The 25,561-nt window shown below is 34.9% G+C and overlaps 2 protein-coding genes across 3 annotated transcripts; one reads left to right on the top strand and one right to left on the bottom strand.

The window, feature by feature from the left end:
• The first annotated feature begins 3,167 nt into the window (after positions 1-3,167).
• On the top strand, positions 3,168-7,190 carry LOC149925410 (glyceraldehyde-3-phosphate dehydrogenase 2-like). Its single transcript, XM_090159994.1, has 8 exons — positions 3,168-3,303; positions 4,413-4,465; positions 4,855-5,149; positions 5,873-6,070; positions 6,142-6,198; positions 6,275-6,369; positions 6,433-6,696; positions 6,756-7,190. Exons 2-8 carry the CDS (start codon positions 4,443-4,445, stop codon positions 6,823-6,825), a joined length of 1,002 nt encoding a protein of 333 aa, XP_090016120.1. The 5' UTR covers positions 3,168-3,303; positions 4,413-4,442; the 3' UTR covers positions 6,826-7,190.
• A 453-nt stretch (positions 7,191-7,643) lies between these two features.
• On the bottom strand, positions 7,644-25,080 carry Ssl1 (general transcription factor IIH subunit 2 Ssl1). Of its 2 annotated transcripts, none has more exons than XM_090159978.1 (11): positions 24,876-25,078; positions 20,867-20,978; positions 20,363-20,449; positions 15,104-15,209; positions 10,412-10,517; positions 10,123-10,301; positions 9,407-9,483; positions 9,112-9,194; positions 8,589-8,695; positions 8,282-8,390; positions 7,644-8,197 (listed from the first exon to the last, which is right to left on the bottom strand). In XM_090159978.1, the coding sequence occupies exons 1-11, from the start codon at positions 24,932-24,934 to the stop codon at positions 8,026-8,028; spliced, it is 1,197 nt and encodes a 398-aa protein (XP_090016104.1). In that variant the 5' UTR covers positions 24,935-25,078; the 3' UTR covers positions 7,644-8,025. The 2 variants fall into 2 exon arrangements, with proteins under 2 accessions (XP_090016104.1, XP_090016105.1); XM_090159979.1 differs by having other exon boundaries at positions 8,068-8,197; positions 8,282-8,409; positions 24,876-25,080.
• Positions 25,081-25,561: the final 481 nt, after the last annotated feature.

Here is a 25,561-nt window from a genome sequence, read left to right as displayed (position 1 = left end):
TTCGTTTGTCTGTCCTGGCGGCGCCTGTCGTCAACGTGTGTGGTTCGTTCGCTGAATCTCATCTAAAATTACAGATGTCTTCTGCCGTTTCCTTTAGCGTTGAGATCCCATCTCCGTCGCCATTGTTATGTTTATGAATAACCAAAAGTCCTTCGTGAACTGATATTTAAAGGATACTCATTTACATAATACAATTGATATAAATTGGGAAAGATCTAAAACGCGAGCGCTCAGTCTAGAATCCGGAACAAGGATGCAAGCCTCAGATTTCCCGCACGCACTTGACCCCCTATCTACCTGAGCGCCACCTAACGGTTTTGGTAGGAAGTGCTCTGGACTATTTAGGGTGAATCATAACACAACAATTATTCAAAAGATAATCTATCATCTCGTAAAATAACCTTTCGAAAAATATTAATCCGAAAACCACATAATAAAAAAATAATAATAATAATAATCAGCTAGGCTAATACCCAAGGCACCACCTTAGGCCTAAGTCATCATGCGACTTTTGAAGCCCTTAATTCAGGTGGCCGGGTTACAATGCGTAGGAGGGTGGTGGCAAGCCCTGCATGCCACGAGATTGAGCCAACAGTTCCCTACACTAACTATTACCGTTAACCTAGACAAGTTTTTATCACATCTTGCTTTGTACTTTACTACTTACATCTAAAACCGGTAAAGAAAGTGGAAAAGACCACTAATGAATCAACAACACCTGTAAATGGTTATGTGGATCAGTGCCTACGTTATTCACATAGTAGACCTGATCACTAGTTAAATTAAGCTTCGTGCGCGCGGTGTAGATGGTGTTACTGTCGTTTTAGCCAAGAATCTAATCGGTGGTCCGCCAACCATTCGATTAAGCGTTCTAGTTTGTTATCCGATTTCTATGGCTAAAGCAGACGCTATTAGTTTTTTCCTCATCGATATTGGTAAATTTCACTTTATAAATAATAATAACAAACGATGTAAAGTTTACATCGTTTGCTTATATTTTAATAAGTTATTTTAAGAAAAAACCTTCTAATTTGGCTGTAGCAGACGCTTGATTATAGGCGCTATGGACGATAATGGGCGCTACCTCGGAGAAGCGAATAGCGTTTTCCATTAGACCCTTCAAGAAAATCGCCCAGAAGTAATGTTTCCGAGAGTCAGGACCGGCAATTTACTTTTTTTTATAGTGCTTGTTGAAATAATGGAAACTTTTCACCTATATGGTATGCAACAAGTGTTATTACTTCTTGGCGATTTCCTTGAAGATGTTTTATTTAAGCGCCTATTAGCTTCGGCGTCTCTTACCGACACGTGAAATCACAATTGTTTCTCGATTGCTACTTAGTACTTCCCCACTTTATTCCTCCAAGATCAAAATCTTTATATGTCGCTTAAGAAAGACGGGAAATGAACTTATCTAAATTAATTGTTTGCTACCTTGAGCTCCCTATTGGTTTTAACATGGACGAATTACTCGTCCATGGTTTTAAATACAAGGGTCTGTAAAACCGAGGTTTTTCAATATTTACAAAGTTTCAGGCACATAGACTCCGAAATAATAGCGCCATCTGGTTTAATGCCCGTTATTAAATGTATGGATGCTGAGTCTTCCTAGTCTAAACTACCAATGCATTGTTTATGACTACCAATAGAATAATCACCTCGTTATCGGCTGAGAGAACCTGCAGTGGTGAAAGTTTCTTACGTTTCCATTTTGATTAAGTAGACACCTTACCAAATTTATAATATTCCTATGTGGGTACAAGTTTTAAAACAAACAATTAAATATTGTACCCTAATCGAATTCATTATGTTACCGAAGTACAGATATTTTTGGCTTAATAATCTTATGGTCTTCTCTACCATTCATTTTTTTGTCATAGCTGAAGACACCCCAAAAACTCGTTGTCACCGAGCCAGAGTCTCCAGAGAGTAGACCATCCGCTCTAAATAGCAGACTTGCAAAAAGTTGTATTTTATTTTTGTTGGGGGCTCTTAGGGCTGCGTGCCCCATGTGTGCCCTCTTATATCTATTTTTATTGGGTGAAAATTAAGAAATTATAAAACCGAAATTTAAAGGGCAACGCAAGTGAGCTAGCATTTGTGTGAATATGTATGCGAAGTGCGAAATTTACGGTAAACTCTGCGTGGTCTCGCCAGTACTGAGGGAGGGGGTGTAGGGGGTTAAAAAGGACGTTACTTTTTCTTTATTTTGCCACAGAGCTTGCGTTGCCCTTTAAATGAGTTGAGAAACCGCAAGGAAATGAAATTGGGGGTTTCTCTGATTCCTCTACCAACTAAGAATGATTTATTTCGAGAGCCCCAGAATTTGTTTTGATAGTGAATGACTCTCTGGACTGTCACTATTTCAAGTCTGTTGGATCTAGGAGCAACCAACGCAGCACCCCACACAAGGAGAACGCAACCCGTCTAAAGTCGTGCATTTTATTGTGTACAGTTTTCATTGGTTAGACGCCGTCGGAAGGGGAAAATTCGACAATTGTCTTCCCCCTTTCCGTAAAACGTTCAGCGTAAAGGTTCCCGTTAGCGTGTTTAAAGGCTAGCTGAACGCCAATAGTATATCCTTATTCATGGAATTTCGGCGATTGGGTTGGCCGCTATTGCGCGAGTGTCAAAGTTGGCCGTGCTTAGACCGAGCGCTAAAGAGAGAGTTCTATCCATTGAGTTGGGAATAAATAGAGGTACAACTAAATCTGGCTGGCGCGGGACCAATTTCGTTCAATAAGGAGGCTTTATCAACTTTATCGTTCTACCGTGGCGGCATCGGTCTCTAGTGGTGGCAACTATATTGCAATTGAATTTTTTCGCGAATCTGATGCGAAATTGAAATGTATGATTTCTCGTAACAAACAAACCTTCTAAGTTGTTTAAAAATAATTTTATTCTGTCAACACGATCCTTTTTAACTCAAGTTACGGTGAGTTAGCTAAAAATTATTTATTTTTAGCCATGTATCTTTACAAAATATAGATGGCGCTACCACCTAATTATAAAGATGAATTTCGTAGTCTTATCAGAACAGGTCACGCGTAACCATGGCAACCGAAATCGTAATTGTAATTCTAGCAGTATTATTCCCAATTCAATGGTTCTATCAGTTCCTCCATGATCAGTTTAAAAGGAATACTGGGAGCTAGGCTGAACTGAACTACTCTCTTTTGTGCACCGGCCGGCTTCGCAAGTTCGCATTTCATTTTCATCAGCGTCATCACATCATTCCGTGTAAACCTTTCGTAAGGACTTTCGTCTCTCAAGGTTAGCAGTTTGACCTTCTCTTCATTGAAGGTGAGTTCAGTTTTTGAGAGAAATAAATTTCGATTGTACATTATTTGGTAAAACTTTGTATTGCTAATTGTATAGTTCTTTCAAAGATTAGCTACCATACATTTGTATTAAATAGAAAATTTATTAATTGAGCCCAGCCCTTAGTTGCCACATTTCACGTATTATTAATCTAGTTGTTGATTTTCAATGTTCTATTTCATTGATAGAAGATATTAGGTAGTTTCCATAAATATTTTTTTATTAAATAAGTTGGTATTTTTAATTGTTACTAGTTTTTCTAGAGTTATGTTAAACATAACGATAGACTTAAGATGTTTGCTGTTTTAAATAAGATGATCCACTAAATGAGACCATATGCATGTAATCTTTCTAATTATCCTATTTTCTTTGAGCTAAATAATAGCCAGTTTAATAGTAGCTAAGTAATATTATTCACAATGAATTTGAAAATTTAAAGTTATAAAAACTCTTTTATTGGTGAACCAGTAATTGGTGACAGGACACAACCTAAAATATTTGTCCCCAAAATGGCAGCCATAGGCACAGCCAAAGCTACTACTATTGGTAAAATTTCAATAATAAAATCCCTATTTAGGCCTTCAACAAGGACAGAAATGTTAAGGTTGAATTTTTCTTGAGGGCAGGGGAGGAGATAGGAGTGACCCTTTAAACTGTTGTGATTTTTCTGAATTTGTATGGTTAAAAATTATAGGTAGTACAATACTGAGTGGTGGGGACAGGCCATGGAGTGCCTTTTGTTTTTATTTAAACATTTTAATTTTTGAAAAGGTTTTTGTTGCAAGTTTTGTATTTGCCCAGAAGGCCTATAGGCTGAAGTACCGTGCTTGTTACCATAATAAAGCTTAGTTTCCCCTAAATGTTGATCACCTCCTACTTTTTTGTGGTTAACTTAGTACTCATTCCCAGTCCAACGGTGGTTTTGGTATTTTTTGTTTTTATGTTGTCTGTAATAAATTTCCTCTATTTCGACCTCTATTGTAATTTGACTGAAAAATCATACTAATATTCTGACAAAAACATGTTCCAAAAGGTTTTTTTTTTTTACAATTTTTATAGCAGAGGTATATAATTGAATATAATTTTAATAGGATCTATTCCAGGAGTCTCTCTAAAGAAAAATGGCAAAAGTTGGAATTAATGGGTATGTTTTAGGTCAAGCTCTGCAGATTTAGAAATCTTTAAAGTTGCCCAAACTTTTCATTACAACCCCCCCCTCCCTCCCCTTAATATAGCGCCAGAGTGGCACAATCTTCCACCTAGTTGGTGAAAATTGAAAGTTATGTCAGAGGGAGGTAGTGTAACTGTGTTCATTATGTATTGTTTAGAGTAATAGCTGACAGACAAAGCTGAGTTTGGCAGGAGTTCAAGATTCTGCCAGCATTCTCAATTTTTTTCTTTGCCAGAATATTTTTACTAGAGATTATAATCTTTTGGCCCCGATATTAAGAACAAACTTGTGGTGTTTGTGGCAACCTTAAAAAGACTACTTAATTTTCCACTATTTGCTCTTAACAATAATGTACTAAATAGCTTCGGTCGTATTGGACGTCTTGTGTTGAGGGCATGTCTTGCCAAAGGCTTAGATGTTGTTGCTGTGAATGATCCATTCATTGATGTGAAATACATGGTGTACATGTTCAAGTATGATTCCACTCATGGCCGATACAAGGGAGATGTACATGAAGAAGGTGGAATGCTCATTGTTGATGGACATAAAATCCACGTCTATCAAGAGCTAAAACCTACTGCCATTCCATGGGGTAAAGTTGGGGCTGACTATGTTGTTGAGTCCACTGGAGTTTTCACCACTATTGAAAAAGCTCAGGTAATTGTAATTGCTGGGTCAGTAATTTATTTTGTTAAGATGGGCCTAAATAAACGGTTCATCTTCTTAAGAAGGATTTTGGAGCCCCTTTTTTATCCTTCAAAAAATGCTACGGAACTTAAAGCAAGTGTCGGCTCTAGGTGAAGTAGCTCTTTTTTCAACAGATGTCGCTAGCGTAAAAATAAAGATGCTGAAGCTACATTTTGACCCAAAAGGCGGGACATAAAGTATGCTTCGCGTTGATTGGCTCGTTTTTAAATTTGTCAATAGCTTCAATTATAGTAATTGTTTACAATATATTTTATATGGGATATATAATTTAGGTTAAAGTTCACTAAGTAGAGTAAAAGTGGTCTAAATATAATACTCAATAATGGCTCTCTGACGATGTTATTGTTTCGCTATTTTGAATTTTAGCTTCTGTTCCCATTAATAGATTGCTCCACGCACTTCACGAAAGTTTCATTTTTTTCGAAGATTCTGATAGATTCATGGCCATCTCTTATAACAGGGACCTTTTAATAATGCAGGTGGAAACGATAGAGCCGACAGTTGCTTTAAGTGGACCCCGAAGTATTATTTTAAAACTTTTTGGGCCACATTAAAGGCTTCTGTGACCCTTTTAACTATTGCTTATGCAGTAGTTAACTACAGAAAGCAACAATTTTCCTTGTTAATAATTTTAGATAAAATATTAATAAAGATATTTGGGGTTATTTTTAGGCTCATATTGAAGGAGGTGCTAAGAAGGTCATTATCTCGGCTCCATCCGCTGATGCTCCCATGTTCGTCATGGGTGTTAACCACGAATCGTACGACCCGACTATGTCAGTTGTTAGTAATGCATCATGCACAACTAATTGTCTTGCACCATTAGCTAAAGTTATCAATGATAATTTTGGAATTGTTGAAGGATTGATGGTAAATCAACTTTTACCGAGTCACTAAACATTTTGATACTAGATAATACAAAAACTCTTTGTACCATTTAGACAACTGTTCATGCTATTACTGCTACGCAAAAGACAGTTGATGGTCCCAGTGCTAAGGTACAATAGCAATAAATTATTGTATTTTGCAAGAGATGGACACGAACCTAATAAGATTTAAATTCTTAAATGTTAGTTATGGCGTGATGGACGTGGTGCCGGACAAAACATTATTCCAGCCTCTACTGGTGCAGCTAAAGCTGTTGGGAAGGTTATTCCAGATTTAAATGGGTAAGAATTGTCTTCATTCTTTTAACAAGCTTGTTCTTAAAATTCAAATATATTCATTTGCAGAAAACTGACTGGCATGGCTTTCCGAGTTCCTGTTCCTGATGTTTCCGTTGTAGACCTCACATGTCGCCTTGCTAAAGAAGCTTCTTATGATGACATTAAAGCCGCAATCAAGGCTGCTGCTGATAGTGATAATTGGAAGGGAATTCTAGGATACACTGAAGATGAAGTTGTCTCAAGTGACTTCATTGGAGATACTCACAGTAGTATTTTTGACGCAAAGGCAGGCATATCACTCAACAAGAACTTTGTCAAGCTCGTTTCATGGTAAATGAAGTCTTCTTTTCTCTAAAGTTTCTAGTAGTGATATTTCCATTTCTTTTCAGGTATGACAATGAATTTGGATACAGTTGCCGAGTGGCAGATCTTATCAAGTACATGCATAGTCGGGCTTAAAATGTCAGAATCAGGATGATAACATTGGACATGCCCATTAACATCGACCAAACGTTTATTCTATTTTAGTGAAGTGCATTGAATTAGCCAGCCTTATGCATATTACTTTAAATGGAGTGGGAGAATTTAGTTAAACGCCAAAATTTTCACTTTTAAAATTAGCCAGTCTTTTTCTCATTTATATTTCTTCACTATTTCTACATGTTTAAAATGTAACCAAATTTAGTGATTAGTTTACCAAATGTAACATTGTGCATTGTTCTAGTCTGCAGTAATTATAAAATATTTGGTTCTATCCTGTGAATGTATGTGTAACGAGTTAAGTCCATTTGTTTGAAGAAATAAAATAAATAAATTTACCGATATTTTGTTGGTACTTAGTGACATTGCTGGATGAAGTATATTTGTTTCCAGGGGAAGTACATTGGGTGTCCAACCAAATTATTTTGGTTACTAAGAATATACCAAGGTCAGATGATCGAAACCATGCTCTGCTACCACTTGTAGGGTTTAGTTTTAATGCCTATTAGGTCTTTTCACCGTGATGGCCAAACACATAATGAACCTTTACAAATTAATTATCTTTCAAAGTATGGCAGGAAACCTCAAATGACACATGCACTAGAATTTGGTCTTGACATGTTAAGCCCAAATTTAAGCACCACTCAAGAAGCCATGGGGGGGTTCGTTAAATAAACTAGATCAGATTTTGAATTGAAACAATTGCCCCAACTATTAAGGACCTGGTTTTATAACTTATTTAACAATGTTTGAGAATTACTTTATTTTTTATTAATTTTAATTACATTTTCCTTTGTATTAAAATGTTTTTACAACCAATATTACAAGAATTTATTTGTAGTTAAACAATGACTTTGACGATTTCTAGTCTTGCTTGTGGTTGAAGAATAAAGTCCAGTATCTCATTCGTTCCCAAAAACCCACTTTTTGAAACAAGCTGATGACGTTTTCCTTCCCCAATCTGGTAGTAGGGGAAAATTGTCTCAACATAGCGAGAAGCTCTAACTTTATATTAATTAATTCTTGGTGATGCAATTAAGAAAGTAAAGAGTTAATTAAATGTGTTCTTTTTAAAAAATTTTATCATTACAAAAAATATTTTCAGATTTCTTTGCTACCCTCACCCCCTTAACTTAAATAATTCTACAATAAACAAGATTTGTTTACAAAACTTTTATTTCATAAGGTTACGGTAGCTTTAGTTCTTTGACTACTGCATCCTGGACAACTATGTAACGCATCATGAACAAAGAGATCACACTCTAAACAAAATATTTTCTGGCATAATGGGCACTGGTATATAGCAACAGTTCCAGAAGTGTTTAATTTGGACAGGCATCCAAAACAGTTTCTAAAAATTAATTTGGATCGGATTACAAAAGAGTGAGATCAAGGTTTTTTAATATTGTATTGAATCCGAAAGATAAATACTTACCGAGGTAAATCAGGTATTGAATCTATCGTATTTAATTCTTTATAAGGCTCAAGGGTGAATAAATGATGGTAAGACCTTGCCAGTTGCGGTGCAGACACCAAAGTTAAACCTAAAGAACAAATTGTAACCTTATGGGTGGTAAAAAAAATTTCTTTGAGCTCTTCAAAAGTGCACAAAATCTAAAAATTAAATATCAATAATAATACACTCTTAGCTAAATGAGTGTTTGTTTTGATATTAACAAAAGTAAATACGAATTTAAAGCTAATACCTTCTCTAAGGTATAAAAAAAGTTAATATCACATACCACATGCACGGCATTCTACAGGAAGTTCACAATATTTTCCGCCACACTGAGGGCAATGGTATCCTCCAGCTCCAAATCCATCCCCCAAGACTTCACTTTCTAAATGACTAAAAAATTTCATTAAATGAAAGAAATTTTACAAGCTTTAGCACAAGTTTTTAGAGGCCTAGTTTCTCGAAACATGTTGGACATTTCCTTCTTAACCCTATATTGATAGCGTCAGTTTGCTCTCCCACTTAACTAGTGTTGTTAATTTTCCGGAAAAATAAAATGCGTAAAAAATTTAAACAAATTACTTTTTAAAGGTTTTTAATGTTTTTATCAATATAAAATGTCTAATATCAGTAAACGTACTACAAAACATTCTAGAGCTTTAGCAAGCTTCTGTTAAACCTGATGGCAGAAATATGAAATTCATAACCAATTAATGGGTGTTTTCATGTACTATATTATGAAGTAATTTCCAAATGAATGTATTTAAAACAATCGGGTATTGAATATAAGGAAGAAACCATTTTCTTACCAATAACACAAAGATAATTTTCCTTCTTGTTCACTTTGATGATGAGGAAAGCCCATTCTAATCATGGATGATTCAGAAGACAACTGACAATATAAATTGTTCATTTACTATCAGCAGAGGTTTCTTTTTATCAAGTATAAAGATGCTGCTCTTATCTCGCTAACCATTAAATTGACAATTAAAATAGCATTACCACAACAATTTCTTAAACAGTTAAGAAACATTTGTTTAACATCAATATGGGTTAAAGGGAGAAGAAGAGTAACATCTCTGAGCGTAGAAACTATATATTTACCGAGGCAGGTGGGGGTGCTAAATGAAGATATACTAGCTCTTTGAAATGAGATTCATCCAAAATAACTTCATATGTTCCTAAAATTATTATAAAATATTTATTCATAAAGGCAAATAAAAAATGTACTAAATATTTTGCACATAATTTGTGGTTCCATTATTTTGACACCCATAAACGCAGAAATAAGTAACCATGGTTTAATCATGCTTATATGTTCCGGAAAACATAGATAAAACACGCCTAATAATTAATGAGCTGGTTTTCTTGAGGACCACCTTGGATTTCTCAGTAACAGCCCCATACAGTAATAGCGTTTTCCATTTAACTGCACTCGAGCCTTCGAGATTACCCTAAACAATTTTTATGTTCCATTTACTGCTTTCGAGCACTCCAAGTTCACTAGAAACCAATCTGCCAATTTTGACAGATCAATATGTATCGAGATCGATCGGTGAGTAAGTTTTGTTGCATGTTTTTAGCTTGAGAAAAAAATTGCTCTAATCTTTAAAACATGTTCCACTAATTCAGATTCGGAGTTAATCTCAAGTAGTCAAATGGAAAATGGTATACTTTCCCTGCAAATAGCCTCTGAAACAGAATTTGGATATTCTAACAAATGTTATCATTAATTGGTTTAAAATGCAATTGAATGAAAAATGATGCCATTATAATTAGTACAGTGATATTAATAATCATTTATAGCAAAATTAAATTACCTTTAGTTGCTTTGATTAGCGCTCTACAGACACATAATTCAGCGGCTAAACCAATAACGGAACATCGAATTCCATAGGACTTCACAGCCTCGATAGTGGAATAGATGTCACCAGGATCACATGTAGTCAAACTTCCCAAAATAATTAATATTTCTTTACTTGTATGCCCAGGTACATATCTATAAACCAAATAAAAAACATTTCATAGGAGTTATAGCCACTTTGAAATTGGAAACTGAATTGATTTTCTAGCTAAAAATTAAGTCTTAAGTGAATAAATTTTTGGAACCTTAAAGTCTGACAGGCAATTTCCAAAGCATTTTGCAATGATGGTTCACCTTCACAAGCTTTGTCAGCTGCAGCTTTTAAAGCAGATATGTGTTTCTTGGGGTTTCCTGTCAAAATTCCATTTATGAAAATTATATTAAAAAAAATTTAATTAATACTTTCAAGTACCAATTGCATGTCTAAATTTCATTACTAGTTTCATAAACTGGGGTGTTTGATCATGTGTAAAATAAACACACATAAGTATGCCATAAAAGTATTTTCATGGGATATGACGTAAATAACAGAACTTCCAACTCTGTGATGAAAAACGAGTTATCAACATTAAAGAAGGAAACTGAAAATAGCCCTTTCTATAAAGTAACTTTGGCTTTCTTGTTTCAATGTTGCTGCTGCATCATGGGTAACGTATCAATGTCGTTTTACTACGAATAGCCCTGAACATAAGAGTAAATTCAACGAGGCACCCTGTTTTTACGCATAAACTGAACTGAACTTCTGTGTATTACGTGATGAATGAACCGAGTTCAGCAAGCGTAGCTTATTTATAGAAAGGCCTATTGGAAAGCAAATTTTGAAAATGCAAAATTTTACGCTTTTTCCTGACTATCTAAGGTTTAGCTTTTGCCATGCAATGGAAACTTTTTCAACAGCACAAGGATTATATGATATCAATTTTCGGATACACTTATTATATTAAAAATGTCTCATTAAAATTTTTTCTATGGAAATGTTATCTGGAGGCAATAGCGAGGCATACATATGGTTTGATGTATAGGAAAAATGGGTGCTCTGGATTTCTGTTCTCCAGCTATCTAGGATGTTGAAAATGGGGATCCCTAAAAAAATTATGATCAATTTTTAATCAATTATAGATCAATCATTGATGTTTTAATCTATATTCATATGTAAGTCAAGAATGCAGTCATTGCAATGCCATTAGAATATAAAAAAATTGTGAGATATTTGTGAAGATATACCCATACCAAAAAATAAGTTGGCTTTTAGTTTGTATTTAGTTGGTATACACATTTTAGTTGGTATTAAGTTGGTTTTAAGTTGTCAGCATTTTTCAATAAACTAGTTAAAGGGGTAATAAGTGGATATTAAGTTGGCAGTATGGTTTTAGTTGGTAATAATATTGTTGTTTTTATGTATGGTTTTAGTTGGTATTTGTCCCAAATACAAACTTAAAACCAAGTTCCTAGACCACTTAATTTTTGGTAAGGGTAATGAGTGGTGTTGCCAGCATCCATACCTATACTTGGAATGCTTATCCTGCCGTATCGCGTATGGTAAGGTTAATTATAACTGAGGTCATGGGGCAGGTCATATGATTTAAGGTGTTCTAATAATCTTGATTATAGGATTTAAAAATTGAATAACAATTTAATCATTTCAGTGTGGTATGACGATTGGCTTCCCATGATGCGTTCGCCAACCATTGGTACTTAATAATAGTGCTACCATGAACTTATTCATTTACCCATGAATATGGATCAGCTATAGTGCTGTAGGCATCCTCGTCAAAAGGAGGTTGGTCTATAAACTTCGCGCCACTCGTGGCTCCGCCCCTTCTGTTACGCGTCGTCTGCTATCGCGTCTGAACGAAAATTCCTAGCCTCGGCCACGGTTTATAGAATTTATAGTGTAAATTCTATAAACCGTGCCTCGGCGATTGAGTTGGATGGGTTTGAGCTTGTTCGAGAACCAATGCCAAAGTAGCGCGTGATATTGAAAATAGTTTAACTAAAATAACAACAAGTGGGGAATCATTATCTCAAAAAGTTATGGCCAGGTTAACCTTTGATAAGGAAGAAGGACTTTTTTAAAAATCCTAGACTTCAACTGGTAGAATATTTTGGTTCAAGTTCCTTGACCACCTGCACCACCCATACGTCTTCAAAATGTGATATTAATCATTATTCAAATATTTTGAATGAACTTAAAATAATATTTGAAACTGAGTTTCTAACTGTTGGTAATGATAGCAAAATTATACAACCTGATAAATACATGCAATTTGAAGCAAATTGGTATGCTTGTCTAGGAAGATTTCCTTCTGTGTTTTTGAAATGTGATTCTATCTGTGCCCTTACCAAAAAATAAGTTGGAACAAATACCAACTTAAAACCAACTTACAAATAATATGTAATTTTCTGACCACTAAAAACCAACTAATTACGAACTTAAAGAAAAAAGTATTTTCCCATCAACTTAATAACAACTTATTACCCCTTTAACTAGTTTATTCAAATATTCTGACCACTTGAGCCTACTTAAAACCAACTTAACGTCAACTAAAATGTGTATACCAACTAAAATTCAACTAATTTTTTGTAAGGGTGATCTTAATAATCAGTGTTAAAATATCCCGCTAGTTCCTGATTGCCATATGAGTAAGATTATAGAAGAACTCTTCTTTGCGAGTTTGTCCAGATAGAGCAGGGAAAAATACTGAAGAATCTTCTCTCTTTATTCCAAATGTTGATAAGCCTAGGCCAGAATGGTTACTTAAACGAATTAGTTTTAGGTTGTTGTGAGTATCACAAGCGGTGGAAAGAATAAGTTTCAAAGGATCCACCTTTGAACATTACATATTAGAAGAGAAAACATTGAAACTAACTTTCAAACTTATTTAAATAACAACTTAAACTGCCCTGACTATAAACAAACCCGCAAAGAAAGGACGATGGTGAAAGCATTGAAGCAGTCGATTTTTACGGGCGCGCTCTTCGAATTCCGAAAATAAAATCGTAACCTCCTATTGGTTTATTTAAAACGTTGAATGACGTAAATCGAAAGTTAGTCCAACCTCCTTTTGACGATGAAGGTACCATAGCTATAGCCTACGGATCCATATTCATGGGTAAATGAATAAATTCATGGTGCTACTTACGAGGAGTGTACCCGAGGTGTAAATCACCGATTTCGATGAAACTCGGGGGGTATGTAGACCTTGGGGTAACATGAATTTTCACCAAGGGAAAAGTTACGCTGCGCTTCCGTTTTGCTATGGCAACCGAAAATGTTTTTGACAACTTAAAATAAAAAAAACTACATTTAAAAAAGCATGAGATTTTCTCGGTTTCACAGGGGGGCTACTTGATGAATTTCACCCAAAATTGTTCAAATTTAGCATTTTAGTTAAAATTAAAATTTTTATTTTTTTTTTGGGTTTTCAAATATTTTCACAGGGTGAAACCGAGAAAATCCCATGCTTTTTTAAATGTAGATTTTTTCATTTTATGTTGTCAAAAACATTTTCGGTTGCCATAGCAAAACGGAAGCCCAGCGTAACTTTTCCCATGGTGAAAATTCATCTTACCCTAAGGTCTACATACCCCATAAAAATCGGTGATTTACACCTCGGGTACACTCCTCGTAAGTAGCACTAACTCCTCGTTAGTTATAGAATCCTTTTAAAGGGAGTATAGAACATTTTTGTGGTGGATTAATCAATTTCAGATTTCTGCTAGCAGGTTTAATATAAAGTAGGGGTAATTGGCACTAGTTACATTAACAATTACAAGTCCTAACAAATGTTTCGAAATTACTGCCCCTGCCATAAATTTTTTTTTGCTAGATTTAGAGATGCACAACCTGTTTGATTTATATTTCAAATCATTTTTTTTTCAATTTAAAACTATTTTTCTCACCCATGGGGTTGAGAAAATAGATTTCGGGTGCGGGTGAACTTTAAATTTAACTGACTTACGGCCTTACCAACAAAAACTTAGAATCAAATTATTGGAGCATTGCCAGGATTTAAAGGAAAAGTACAGGTTGGGTAAAACTTGGGTCTGTTTGAAAGATCATGTTTAAATATACTCAACAATATCAGTCGTAAAATTGTATCTTTTTTTAATGATGAGAAATTAATTTTTAAACGAGCGAAACTTACCCGCCAAGTGAGCTGCCATTTTCTTTCGTCTTCCCTCAGACAGACCGCATGCGGAGCAAGCGCGCGCAGGGAACAGAGCGCTGTTATAGCGCGTGATTAAAAAAAATGGCAGATTGCTTGGCAGGTAAATTTCACTCGTTTAAAAATTAATTTCTCCTCATTACAATTTTACGACTGATATTTTTGAGTATATTTAAACATGATCTTTCAAATAGACCCAAGTTTTACGCAACCTGGACTTTTCCTTTAAGCATTTAATAGTTGATGCCTGGTTTTCTTCCATTTTGCTCAAAGCAAGAAAGTAGCCTTTTCAGTTGACATAAACCTGAAGTCAGTTAGTACCCAACGTGAGAAATTCATAAACTGATGGATTTTCATCTGCTAAGCAAGTGGCCAATCACAATGCATCTGCTAAGTAGTTTAAGAGCTTCTCCATTACCCTCTATATAAATTGAAGATACTTTTTCTTTGGAAAGTCAACTAATTTTCAAGCACTGTTTAAAAAATTCAGTGTTTGATGAAACGGGTCTACTTTTATTTAAACCCAAATATTATACAAATTACAAATAATATTTTTGAAATTAGATGCTAGATGGCGCCATATCTGGAAAATTGCCCTAAGTTAGGCTAATACCCAAGGAACTACCCTAGGCCCAAGTAATCTAGCAACTTTTAATGCCCTTTAAATCAAGTGGCTGGGTTATATTGTGTAGGAGGGTGTTTATGGATGGGAAGAACTTTGGGGAAAACCCTTTAACTATTGCTACTATACCCCTGAGAGTCACTTACCAGCTAGATCAGAAAGTTTTTTAGCCCTTTTGTTTCTTGTTACAATGAAACCAAGTTGACTGATTGGGTTTTGGTCAAAATATTCATCAACAAACCCTTCAAGTAACTGTTTGAATAAACAAAATATACCACATATTACCACAATTTTTAATAAAACAATGTTTTTCTATTTTATGTGATGGGAAATAAATTTAAATAAAACCATCAGAACAAAATTAATAGCTAGACCAAAATAAAGTTTATATCCATAAAATTTATTAATTAACATTTTTGAGGATTTATAACTCCGAAAAGCTATATTTTCTAGATTGATACATCCTGGGTATGGTAAAAACCGTTCCATACTACCATCTACAGGGTGTTAACTAAAAACGATACAGAGCTAATAATTCAAAATGTGTTTTAGGCATGTATTTAAAATTTTAAAAGTGTATAAAGCGTGTGTCATTTGACAATAAAAATTTCAATAACCTTCAAGACATGGTTCAAAGTCATTGAAATTTTTGTATCTCAAGAACCATAAAAGATAGAAACTAGGTTCCAATTAGAGTGTTTCCCATCACAACCCTTACCAAAAAATAAGTGGTCTTGTAACTTTTTAAGTTGGTATTTGGAACAAATGCCAACTAAATACCAACTAAAAACCTTGTAACACTTTTAAATATTATGGTAAAGTAAATGGGATTTTAAATTATGGTTAAGTTGTCTAGGGGTAATTAATTAGAATAATTAGGATTAGGATTAAGTGTTACATTAAATGAATAAAATAGGGAGTTAAATGGTTACTATAATAAAATAATGAATAAACATAAGAAGCAAATCAAAAGTATGTACAACAAGAAATATATTTACACGAACACAAAGAAAGTATATTTACAAAAACATGTCCGTCTCGAGGAAGCTTGTCCGAGAGGGCCATAGTCACGGCGCGCACACACATCTCAAAACCACATCGCGTCTTCTTAGTCGCGATCTCAATTCTGTCTTTTCCTCGCTCGGGTCGGAGGTTGAACCTCTACGATGGGTATTGCGAAATCGCTGGCAACCTCCTTCCCGGAGCGAGGAAAGTTTTTGGCGACACCATACGCCCGAGGTAGCGTTATATGTTCAGGGAGAGTAAAATACGTTACAATTCTCCCAGACTTAAATTTGAACGTCCTCGTTCAAACAATGCGCGAAAGCACAAATCGCGAGCACAAGCACCAATAAAAAAAATCAAGAACAATGCAATGACAAAAAAATAAATTAAAAAAAGGTTCCGTATGGATGTTCAAAACAACTGAAAATGTAGAAAAAAATTGGCACATGTGCAAAAATAATGTTCAAATACTAAATCATAAAATTATAGACCAAATTATCATAAAATGGCTATGACCAAAAAAAACCAAACACAGAAAAAAATACAATAAGAAAATAAAAATAACTGTGAAATGGAAAAGTCGAGCAATATGACAAAAATACGAAATTACTACACGTAATAGTTTAAAAAAAAGGATGATCATGTTATATAAAGTTATGTACAGAGAGCTAAGGATCAGGGCACAACCTAATTATCCCAAACACAAAATTAGCATATTAATACATCAGTGATCAAACACACACTGAACAAATTAAAATTGGCATTGAACTCAAAAGCATAAAACAACAGAGAAAACTACTCTGGACAAAAGGTCGTAAAAAAAAAACATTTACGCAATTGCAAATCCACGGTTGGAAATTTACAAAAATACATGCACATTGAAATATACACAAAAATAGTGATAACTATTTACAAGATCAAAAATAAAACGTGATTGCAAATCCACGGGTGGAAATTGGCAAAAATATATACAAAAATAGTTACGGATATTTACAAGATGACAAAAAAAACGATTGGGAACAGCGGTTGAAACGAACTGAACAACAATTTAAATTATACCCAACATAAGTAATAGATAACAAAGGTACTCATACGGGGCTGAAATAGAACAGAGGTTTACTCGCTCTAAAATCTCATGGGTTCCCTACCCACATAAAGAGAAACAAAATAGCACAGAGGTTAACCACACTCTGGCAATGGGCACCATCACCCAGAAAAAAACATCGAGTTCACCACTCGGAATAACAGGGTTCACTTCCCTAGTGCGCACACAAAAAAAATACTTCCTTGGCCTATGCCAAACAGATGCTGAGGTTGATCACACTCTTTAATGCAAAATCTGTGGTTCTAGGTATGGGGAAAACTTTAAAAAAAAAAATAACAAAAGGAACGCTATGGTATCCTCTACACCACCCGCACCAAGGGGGAAAATTACGTATAGCTGATAGCGAAACGGGGAACGAAATGGGGAGTGCCTTGAGCGACCTAGCTAAAGCGATGTTTTGACTAAGTAGTCCATCTTACTACTTCGCTAACCCAATCGACGCCCATAACTAGCTAACAAACATTAAATTAAAAAAAAAATACATTGGGCCAAAAATAAGCTATAAACAGAGGGGACATAACTCGAACAAAGAACAAAAAGGTTAGTAATTAAAAACACTATAACAATATAAAACTAATCGAAAGTAAAAAAAGATATAATAAGAAATAAATACAATATATACAAATGGGGAAAACGGTACTTCAAAAATAAGAGGGGAAAAATAATTGAATAAACTAATCTTATTCAACACGAAAATGGGAGAAAGTCATTGTAAATTATATTTAAATTTAATTTAATTTAAACTTATATTGGGGAAATAAATTACGGGAAACGTGGAGCAATCAAAAGAGGGAGAACCGAGAATAGCAAAAGCAAGAGTTGACCAGCAACTCGAGTTCAAACTACCCGGCACAGAACGTGGTAAACGCGTCCGCCACCAAGCCGAGCCTTCTTGGAGAGCGCCACAAGGCAAAACATTTAACGTTAAATTAATATAACTAAGAGTAATATTATGGTGCATAATAAAAGCAAACGTGTCAACTAAAAATTACCGTTCAAAAAAAACTGTACAGCGAAAGATACAATGGACGCCAAGGCCACCTTGAAAAATAACGGTCCCGATAAAAAAGGGGCCAAACGGGGGGGAGAGAAAACTAGTCCTATCCTAAAACTGGAGACGGGGAAGGAAACTACAATAACCATCGCGAAATTCTTGGAAAGACAAATTACAATGACAAAAATGTGGCGCGAAAACGCACAAAATTTGCCAACACTTGGAAAGACCAACACAACACCGAAACATGGCGGGAAAAACAGCCAGGGAAAATCGCAAGAAACTGGCGAGAGAACACCATTAGAAACTTAAATTGGGGCAAAACTTAAGTGATCAACCACCCATCTAAAAATACCTAACAATTCAACCAATTATACAAAGGGAATATTAATATAAAGCAATGAATCAATACAATAAAAGCACATTAACTAAATAAAAAGATAAATGAAAAATTAGGTTGGTAATACACAGACAACCAATAAAACAGGACTCGTAGAGTATAAAACATAGCAAATTAAAAGTTGGTAACCATCATTAAAAAATATAAAAATTAAACTCAACCAGTAGCATATATGTTCAAAAATTCAAGAAAAAAAATATGCACTGTGGTGAAAATTAAAACGAAAGTTCATTCGACATGGAAAATCGAGAACCATGGTAGCGAAAAGAAAATTAAACTTATAGCCTGTCGGTTCAGTCACGGATAGGACCCCCAAAATGTAACCATTTTTAAATTATGTGTGTAATAATACTTAAAAGTTATTAGGGAAGTTAAATTATTGGTTTTGATGTCTAGGGGTTAAGGTTATATAATAATGATTAAATTTAAATTGTTACATTGAAGAAATAAAATATATAGTTATAGAAGTAATTTAATTACTGATAATAAAAACATAAAGGCTGGTCAGGCCACAATTAAAAATATACACAAACAAAATAATTATATACAATGAAAAGAATATACTTACAACCGATAAAGGTCCATGGCGTCCCAACGTCCACCGGCCGAAACACTCGGCCAACACTACGGGCACAAAAACTCTGCTAAGACATGGCGTCTTTTTAGTTTGGCGATTTCCTCAATTCTGTCTTTTCCTCGCTCGGGTCGGAGGTTGAACCCCTACGATGGGTATTGCGAAATCGCTGGCAACCTCCTTCCCGGAGCGAGGAAAGTTTTTGGCGACACCATACGCCCGAGGTAGCGTTATATGTTCAGGGAGAGTAAAATACGTTACAACCTACTTAAAAACCACTTTACACCAACTTAAAACCAACTAAAAGCTTTCTTAATAAAGACCACTTAAAACCAACTTAAAACTTACTTAAAAAGACCTCTTAATAAAGACCACTTATAGCCAACTTAAAACCAACTTAAAAATTATAAGTAATTATCTGACCACTAAAAACCAACTTAAAACCAACTTCAAAAAATGAGTATTTTCCAGCCAACTTAAAAACAACTTATTACCTCTTTAAATAGTTTATTAAAATATGCTGGCAACTTGAACCTACTTAAAACCAACTTAAAACCAACTTAAATGTGAAAACCTACTAAATACCAACTAAAAACCAACTTAAAACCAACATAAATGTGAAAACCAACTAAATACCAACTAAAAACCAACTTATTTTTTGGTAAGGGAATTTATGGAGAAATAACTTAAGCCCAACGTAATGTGACCAATCCGTACCTGATAAATTTTAAACCAAACACAAGAAGGTCATTAAGGGAATAATGATCAAGAGACGACACTTGAGGGCTAACAAATTGAAAACTACTAGTTCTAAGGCATAAAAAATTTGATGTCAAAGTAGTTTTAGTGAGGAAATTCTGAATTTTCAAAATGTATCTCTAGAACCATTAGGGGTAGGGGAATGGTTCCATTAGAAAATGTGAGCTAATTTTTTAAGTCATATTATCATTGACCTGCAAATTGACCAAAAATAACCCACTAAAACTAGTTTGTTTTGAAAATTTTGATCGCTTATAGCTAATAGTTTTCAATTTATTAGCCCTTAAGTGTCATCTCTTGATCATTATTCCATTTACGATCTGGTGTTTGGTTTAAACCATTTCAACAAAAATTGTGATGGGGTGTTCTAATTGGAACCAAGTTTCTATCTTTAGTGGTTCTCGAGATAAATTTGATGGACCTTGAACCATCTTCAAGGTCAAATGACCCCTACACGCTTTATACATTATAAAATTAAAATTTTTTACCTAAAACACAGTTTGAGTTATTAGCTCTGAATCGTTTAGTTAATATCCTGTATAATTTTTATCAAATACAGATAATATACCTTCAATGTACATATATGACGAGTTGGTTTTAGATCTTGTTGAGACATTGAGTCTGATTCATCTATAACAACATAAAGATGTCTCATCTAAAAAGCAAGAAATTTATATTTACTGAATAGTATATGATGGTTAGAAAAAAAAAAGTAGGCCTACATACTAATACCTTTACTAAAAAAATATAGTCTAACAGTTGAAGAAAAAATTGCATGTGCGATATCTCTTACAAAAAGTATTTTCCCTTATTCCCTTCCTCATACTTTTGGTCAAACACGATTGGGTTACCCCTCTCTACTAGACCTCAATCTAGCACAATTATTCGAGATTTTCTGATACAAAGATAAGCGGCAGTTTTTTCTTTACATGGCTGGTCAAACATTTTAATACTTCAGTATTGTTATTTATTGATATTAACTTATGATATAAAAATAACTTGCGCATATTCCCATTCTAACAGAACTAATTCTTCTAGATTTAATATAAAAATATATACACAAGATACATACCATTCCTAGCCGTACATTTTTCTTCTCCAAAAGGCGACGTCGCCTTGCTCGGTGAACTATTTCATCAACATTTGGTTGAATTAAACCTTCTTCATTTTCATGTATAGCTTCCCTGAAAAAATTAAGAGTAAATTTCAATAAAAATTATTTCCATTTATCAGGCCCAACTAAAATTTAATACTACTACTACTACTACTACTAAAGTTCCTGGTATCATTTAGAAAACCATTCTTTTTAGGGTAATTAGAAGGCATAGGGTAAAAATATATTAAAAAACTTTTTTTTAATTTTTTTTTTATAAATTACGATATAAAATATTTTAGTTACATCCACACCAATAAGAACTGTCATTGCATTTCCCTGCTATACTTATTATTTTTTTAACACGATTACCTAATTAACCTACATAGTGTGTAAAGGAATTTTACCAAAATTTGATTGGACGCACCAGCTATATATCGCTCGCAATTCGATCTCCTGCTGACATGAAGACCTTACAAGATAATGTCAATCACGTATTTCAATGGGGCCTTGATAATAACATTTCCTTGAATATCAAGAAGATGGTCCAGTGTTGACGTCGCTTATACAATAGACAGAGTTCCACCGACCCGTGTTTACAACCTGAAGATTCTTGGTGCTGTGGTTTGGAGCGATCTCAAATGGGCGTCTCATGTACTTTACGCCATAAATCGTGCCAGATGCCTATGCGGTCTAATTCGAAGGACGACTGGTTTCACATGTGCTTCTACCACTCTTTTTCGCTCTTTGTGTTTACCGGTTCTTGACTACGCGTCTCCCGTATGGAGTCCTTCTCTCAAGAAGGATATTACCACCTTGGAACGGATACAGCGCAATTTTACTCGCTTTTACTTGAGACCTCCGCGTCCACTTTACCCGGGTCACATTCCTTATGGCAAAGCGCCTTGAGATTCTCCATCTTTGGCTGTTGTCCGTTCGACGTGATGTTTCAGACTTACTTACACTTGTGAGATTTATCAGGGCTGAAGCTTTCAGTCTTGAGGAATTTATGAACATGAACCTCCGTCAGGCTTGCCCAACGTACTACCAATGATTTGTCAGATGTTTGGCATTGAAGAACTCTTTCTTTTACCCGAGTGCTCCAACTTGGAACAGGTTGCCCTCTGAAATCCGTGAGAAGGCCCCCGAATACTCAATTCCTCAGTTGCGTTTGCTAATTTCAGAATTTCTTTTCACCGATTAAATGATTAAAAATTCTTAAGTTCTATTGGTTGTTTTTCCCCCGATTACTTTTAAATTACTGTTCTGGTTTCTTATTACTTTTTGTATCTTCGTGTTTGTGATGTCTCGGTAACCACCTTGAATAGGATTATTATTATTATTATTTTCAGTTTGGTCCATTTGTGGCATTAAATTAAATTCAACTCAATATGGGGGCATGGCATTTTTATGGATAAAAAAATTTAAAAGATATTTAAAATCTTATACTCTAAAAGAATGTTTTAAAATATTATTTTTAAAAGTCTCAGTGTTCTCTTGTGATTTTATTTCAAATGGTAGGCTGTTCCAAATTCTTACACCATTATGTAAAGCCCTTCTCTTATAAAGCTTAGTCACTTTGCTACCTCTTGTTTTATGATGGGGTCTCATGGACATCTTGGTATAGTTCGGTTAAGTTCCTTTCATTCCAATTTCACTTTTTTACCACATAAGGTTTGAGAAAATTTGTAGTATAGATAGTTTAGGTTTGTTAAAAACCAAATTACGATTAGCCGGCTATGCGAGGACACAACTTTTGGTATTGTAGCCAAAAAACGTTTTTAATAATTTATCTTTATCTATGCCCTCTAATTACCTTAAAGAAGTTGTTTTTCTAACCAAACTGTTATAGTATAATTGTACAACATAACTTAAGTAGTTAGCACTCCTTTATACTGGGAATTTAAAAGCTTGTACAACGTGTTGGCAAAACTAGGCAACATTCTTTAGCAAGAGTGTATTTCATACAGGGTTGGAAAAAAGCCAGCTTTTTTTGAAAAAATCCAGACTAGTGGTTTTAATTGGCTATAACCGTTTTTTTTTTCAGTTATAACCGGCTAAAATATAAACAGTACCTTTTACTTATGTAAGTAGAAATTGTCTGCAGTTATTGTTGTAAATAAGAAACTAAACAAATAAAGCGAAATAACTATATAAAATAACTGAATTCTTTTGATTTCCTCGGGAAATTCCCCCTAGTTTTTGGGTATGACGCAGAAGCGAGGCAGCGAACTTTGGAACTTTAAACCTACCGAAAAACTGGTAAAAGTAAACCGGTTTCTAAATATGAAACAAAAAAATAAACTAAATTTCTAAAAAAAAACTATTAATTTACTAAAATAATCATATTGTAATTTTTTTTTTAAAAAGCCACAAAAATCTGGATTTTTTTAAGTGGCTATAGCCAGTTTTAACAAGCTGACTATAACCGGTATGGCTGGTTCTATGCCACCCTGGTTTCATAACAACTTTAATAAGAACTACAGCGGTGTAGCAACTAGAGGGACAAGGGGACAATGTCTCCTCCTAAATTTTCTACTAGGGGAAATTTTGTGAATGTTTTTACAACCGTAATGAAAAAGATAAATTTGTCGTATAAAGCTCTTTGTTGTTAAAAGTTACTCCAAATTGGTTCATTTGTCATTTATAAGGACTCATTGATAGTGTAGGTGGAAGTTTCGTTTCTACTCGCCAGGTTTCAAAACAATTATATGAAAGCGGATCAAGAATTAGAATGAAGACTCTTCATTATAATTCGTGGTCTGCCTTCGCTTTTTGGTCAAATTGACGAAAAATTTCCAAATATTTTTCCACTTTTATTATATCATATATCGTTTTGCTAAAGGTTTGCTAAGAGCACTCTCTAACTGCCCAGAACAGAAAAACAGGTAATTTGGTACAATAGGCCCGCTACCTCTTTTTCCCCAAATAAACTCCCTTAACATAATTTTTAAGGGGAATTTATTGGTGCAAATATTTTTTGCCACAAATAATTAAAAAGTTATGGATAATTTGGGCCCACTACCCCCTCTCTTCCCTAAATTAACAGACCTTAACATAATTTTTAAGGGGAATTTAAAGGTGCAAAAAATTATTTGCTGCAAATAATTCAAAAGTAATGAAAAATTTAATTTGATGATTTACAGTTTCCTCGTCATCGCGAGTTAGTGGATTGTCAGGGTTGCTAAGTAACCAGTATAGAAGTCCCTATTCTGACCCCTTCTCTGTAAAGAAGCTTTCATCGGATAAAATAGTGGTTCCAGTGCGGATCCAAACCTTGATAATTCCGATTAATGTTTTTGTGTTGAGTTCTCGACAGGGACCATGAAGAACTTCTTACTTTCACGTCCAACCCCACCAAATACATCTGTTTCGACATTTTTTGTCTTTTATTACAACGCAAAGCATACTCGTCTGTGGTCTTTTCGTTCTTAGTGAGCACAAACACATCGTCGCACTTGGGACACTTGACATCTTTTGCAATCACTCAATTAATTGTTGCGGATCCTTAGCAAGATCTAGACTTCATAACCACACATATATCGCGATAAATAGCCATTAATAGAAGGAAGATCATTGATGTGAACCAAGAAAAGCAGGCAGGGGGGGGGGCAGCAAGGACGTTACCCTGAGGAACCCCACTCATTACTAAGCACCCTGTCAAAATGCACACATTGAGTGCGGTTGTTACGGTACGAAGTGATCCAACCATAATTGGCAAGCTTGACCAAAAGATAAGAGTGAGGGACTGAATGAAAAGCTTTTGAAATATCCAAATAAATTACATCATGCCTCTACCCACCATCATACACCTCAATCCAATTTAACATAGTTTACGCATAAAACCATGTTGAATCTTCATTATGTGAGGATCTCAGGGTGACATTTTAAATACTCAGGGATACACCGTTCCATAACCTTAGAAACTGTTGACATTAAACTAATGGGTCTGTAATTGAAAATGATAAAAAATATTTAGGAAACTTACCATGTCCTTTCATATTCCGTTTCCCATCGGTAACCTTTACCCTCGTCTTCATCTGCCATAACTTTTAAGTATTTACAAGTTGATAAGCAAGCACTTTGTGCATCAAGCACGTGAAACGGGCAGTGTTTCGTAGCAGAAGTCTAAACAAGCAGCAAGAGAGTGCGACGTCATATCACCACAGACCTCTGATTCTGAAGTTCGTAGTAGTCAGTTTTGTTGCCAGTCTTCCCAAACGTGTGAAAATTATCGTACGCGTCGATAATTGGTGTTTGTTTTAGTCCGCATTTGAACATTTGAAGTTAAGCATTATTAATTCTTTTATTTATCATAAATATATTTTCGACGAAGTTTAACGCCAATAAACTGACCCCACGCAGCCACGCTAAATTATTAAAACTTTACTAGATATTTAAAGGGTTCAATGGGGCACCGATCCGGTATTCCTCCATTTACTCGCAGGAAGGGGCCACCTTCGAGTTCTACCGGGCTTGTAAAAAGGAAAAACACGTGTCCCTCCTTAAACTTTCCGAGGAGAGCGAACTGAGGAATACCATAAATTGTCTGGTCTGCACAAGGCTCGGCGCAATTTTATTTTAGAAAGATAGGGAAGGATTCCTTGGTCTGCAGCACCATTCTCCGCTGGCCGGAGCCAGAAATAAAAATAATAAGTCCAGATTGGCTGAGCG

The sequence above is a fragment of the Leiobunum rupestre genome, chromosome 10 (genome assembly GCF_980474605.1).
Source record: "Leiobunum rupestre chromosome 10, qqLeiRupe1.1.hap1, whole genome shotgun sequence".
Taxonomy (NCBI): Eukaryota; Metazoa; Arthropoda; class Arachnida; order Opiliones; family Sclerosomatidae; genus Leiobunum; species Leiobunum rupestre.
This window is presented reverse-complemented; position numbering and strand designations above follow the sequence as displayed.

Bases quoted from the DNA above. Each gene is read 5' to 3' on its own strand.
- Ssl1 (XM_090159978.1), bottom strand. From the start codon at position 24,934: ATGGCAGATGAAGACGAGGGTAAAGGTTACCGATGGGAAACGGAATAT. The intron at 20,979-24,875 runs GTAAGTTTCCTA...TAATTTTTTCAG, and splicing joins ACGGAATATGAAAGGACATG to GGAAGCTATACATGAAAATG. The intron at 8,391-8,588 runs GTATGTGATATT...TTTGTTCTTTAG, and splicing joins TGTAGAATGCCGTGCATGTG to GTTTAACTTTGGTGTCTGCA.
- LOC149925410 (XM_090159994.1), top strand. From the start codon at position 4,443: ATGGCAAAAGTTGGAATTAATGG. The intron at 6,071-6,141 runs GTAAATCAACTT...TGTACCATTTAG, and splicing joins GAATTGTTGAAGGATTGATG to ACAACTGTTCATGCTATTAC. The intron at 6,697-6,755 runs GTAAATGAAGTC...ATTTCTTTTCAG, and splicing joins TTTGTCAAGCTCGTTTCATG to GTATGACAATGAATTTGGAT.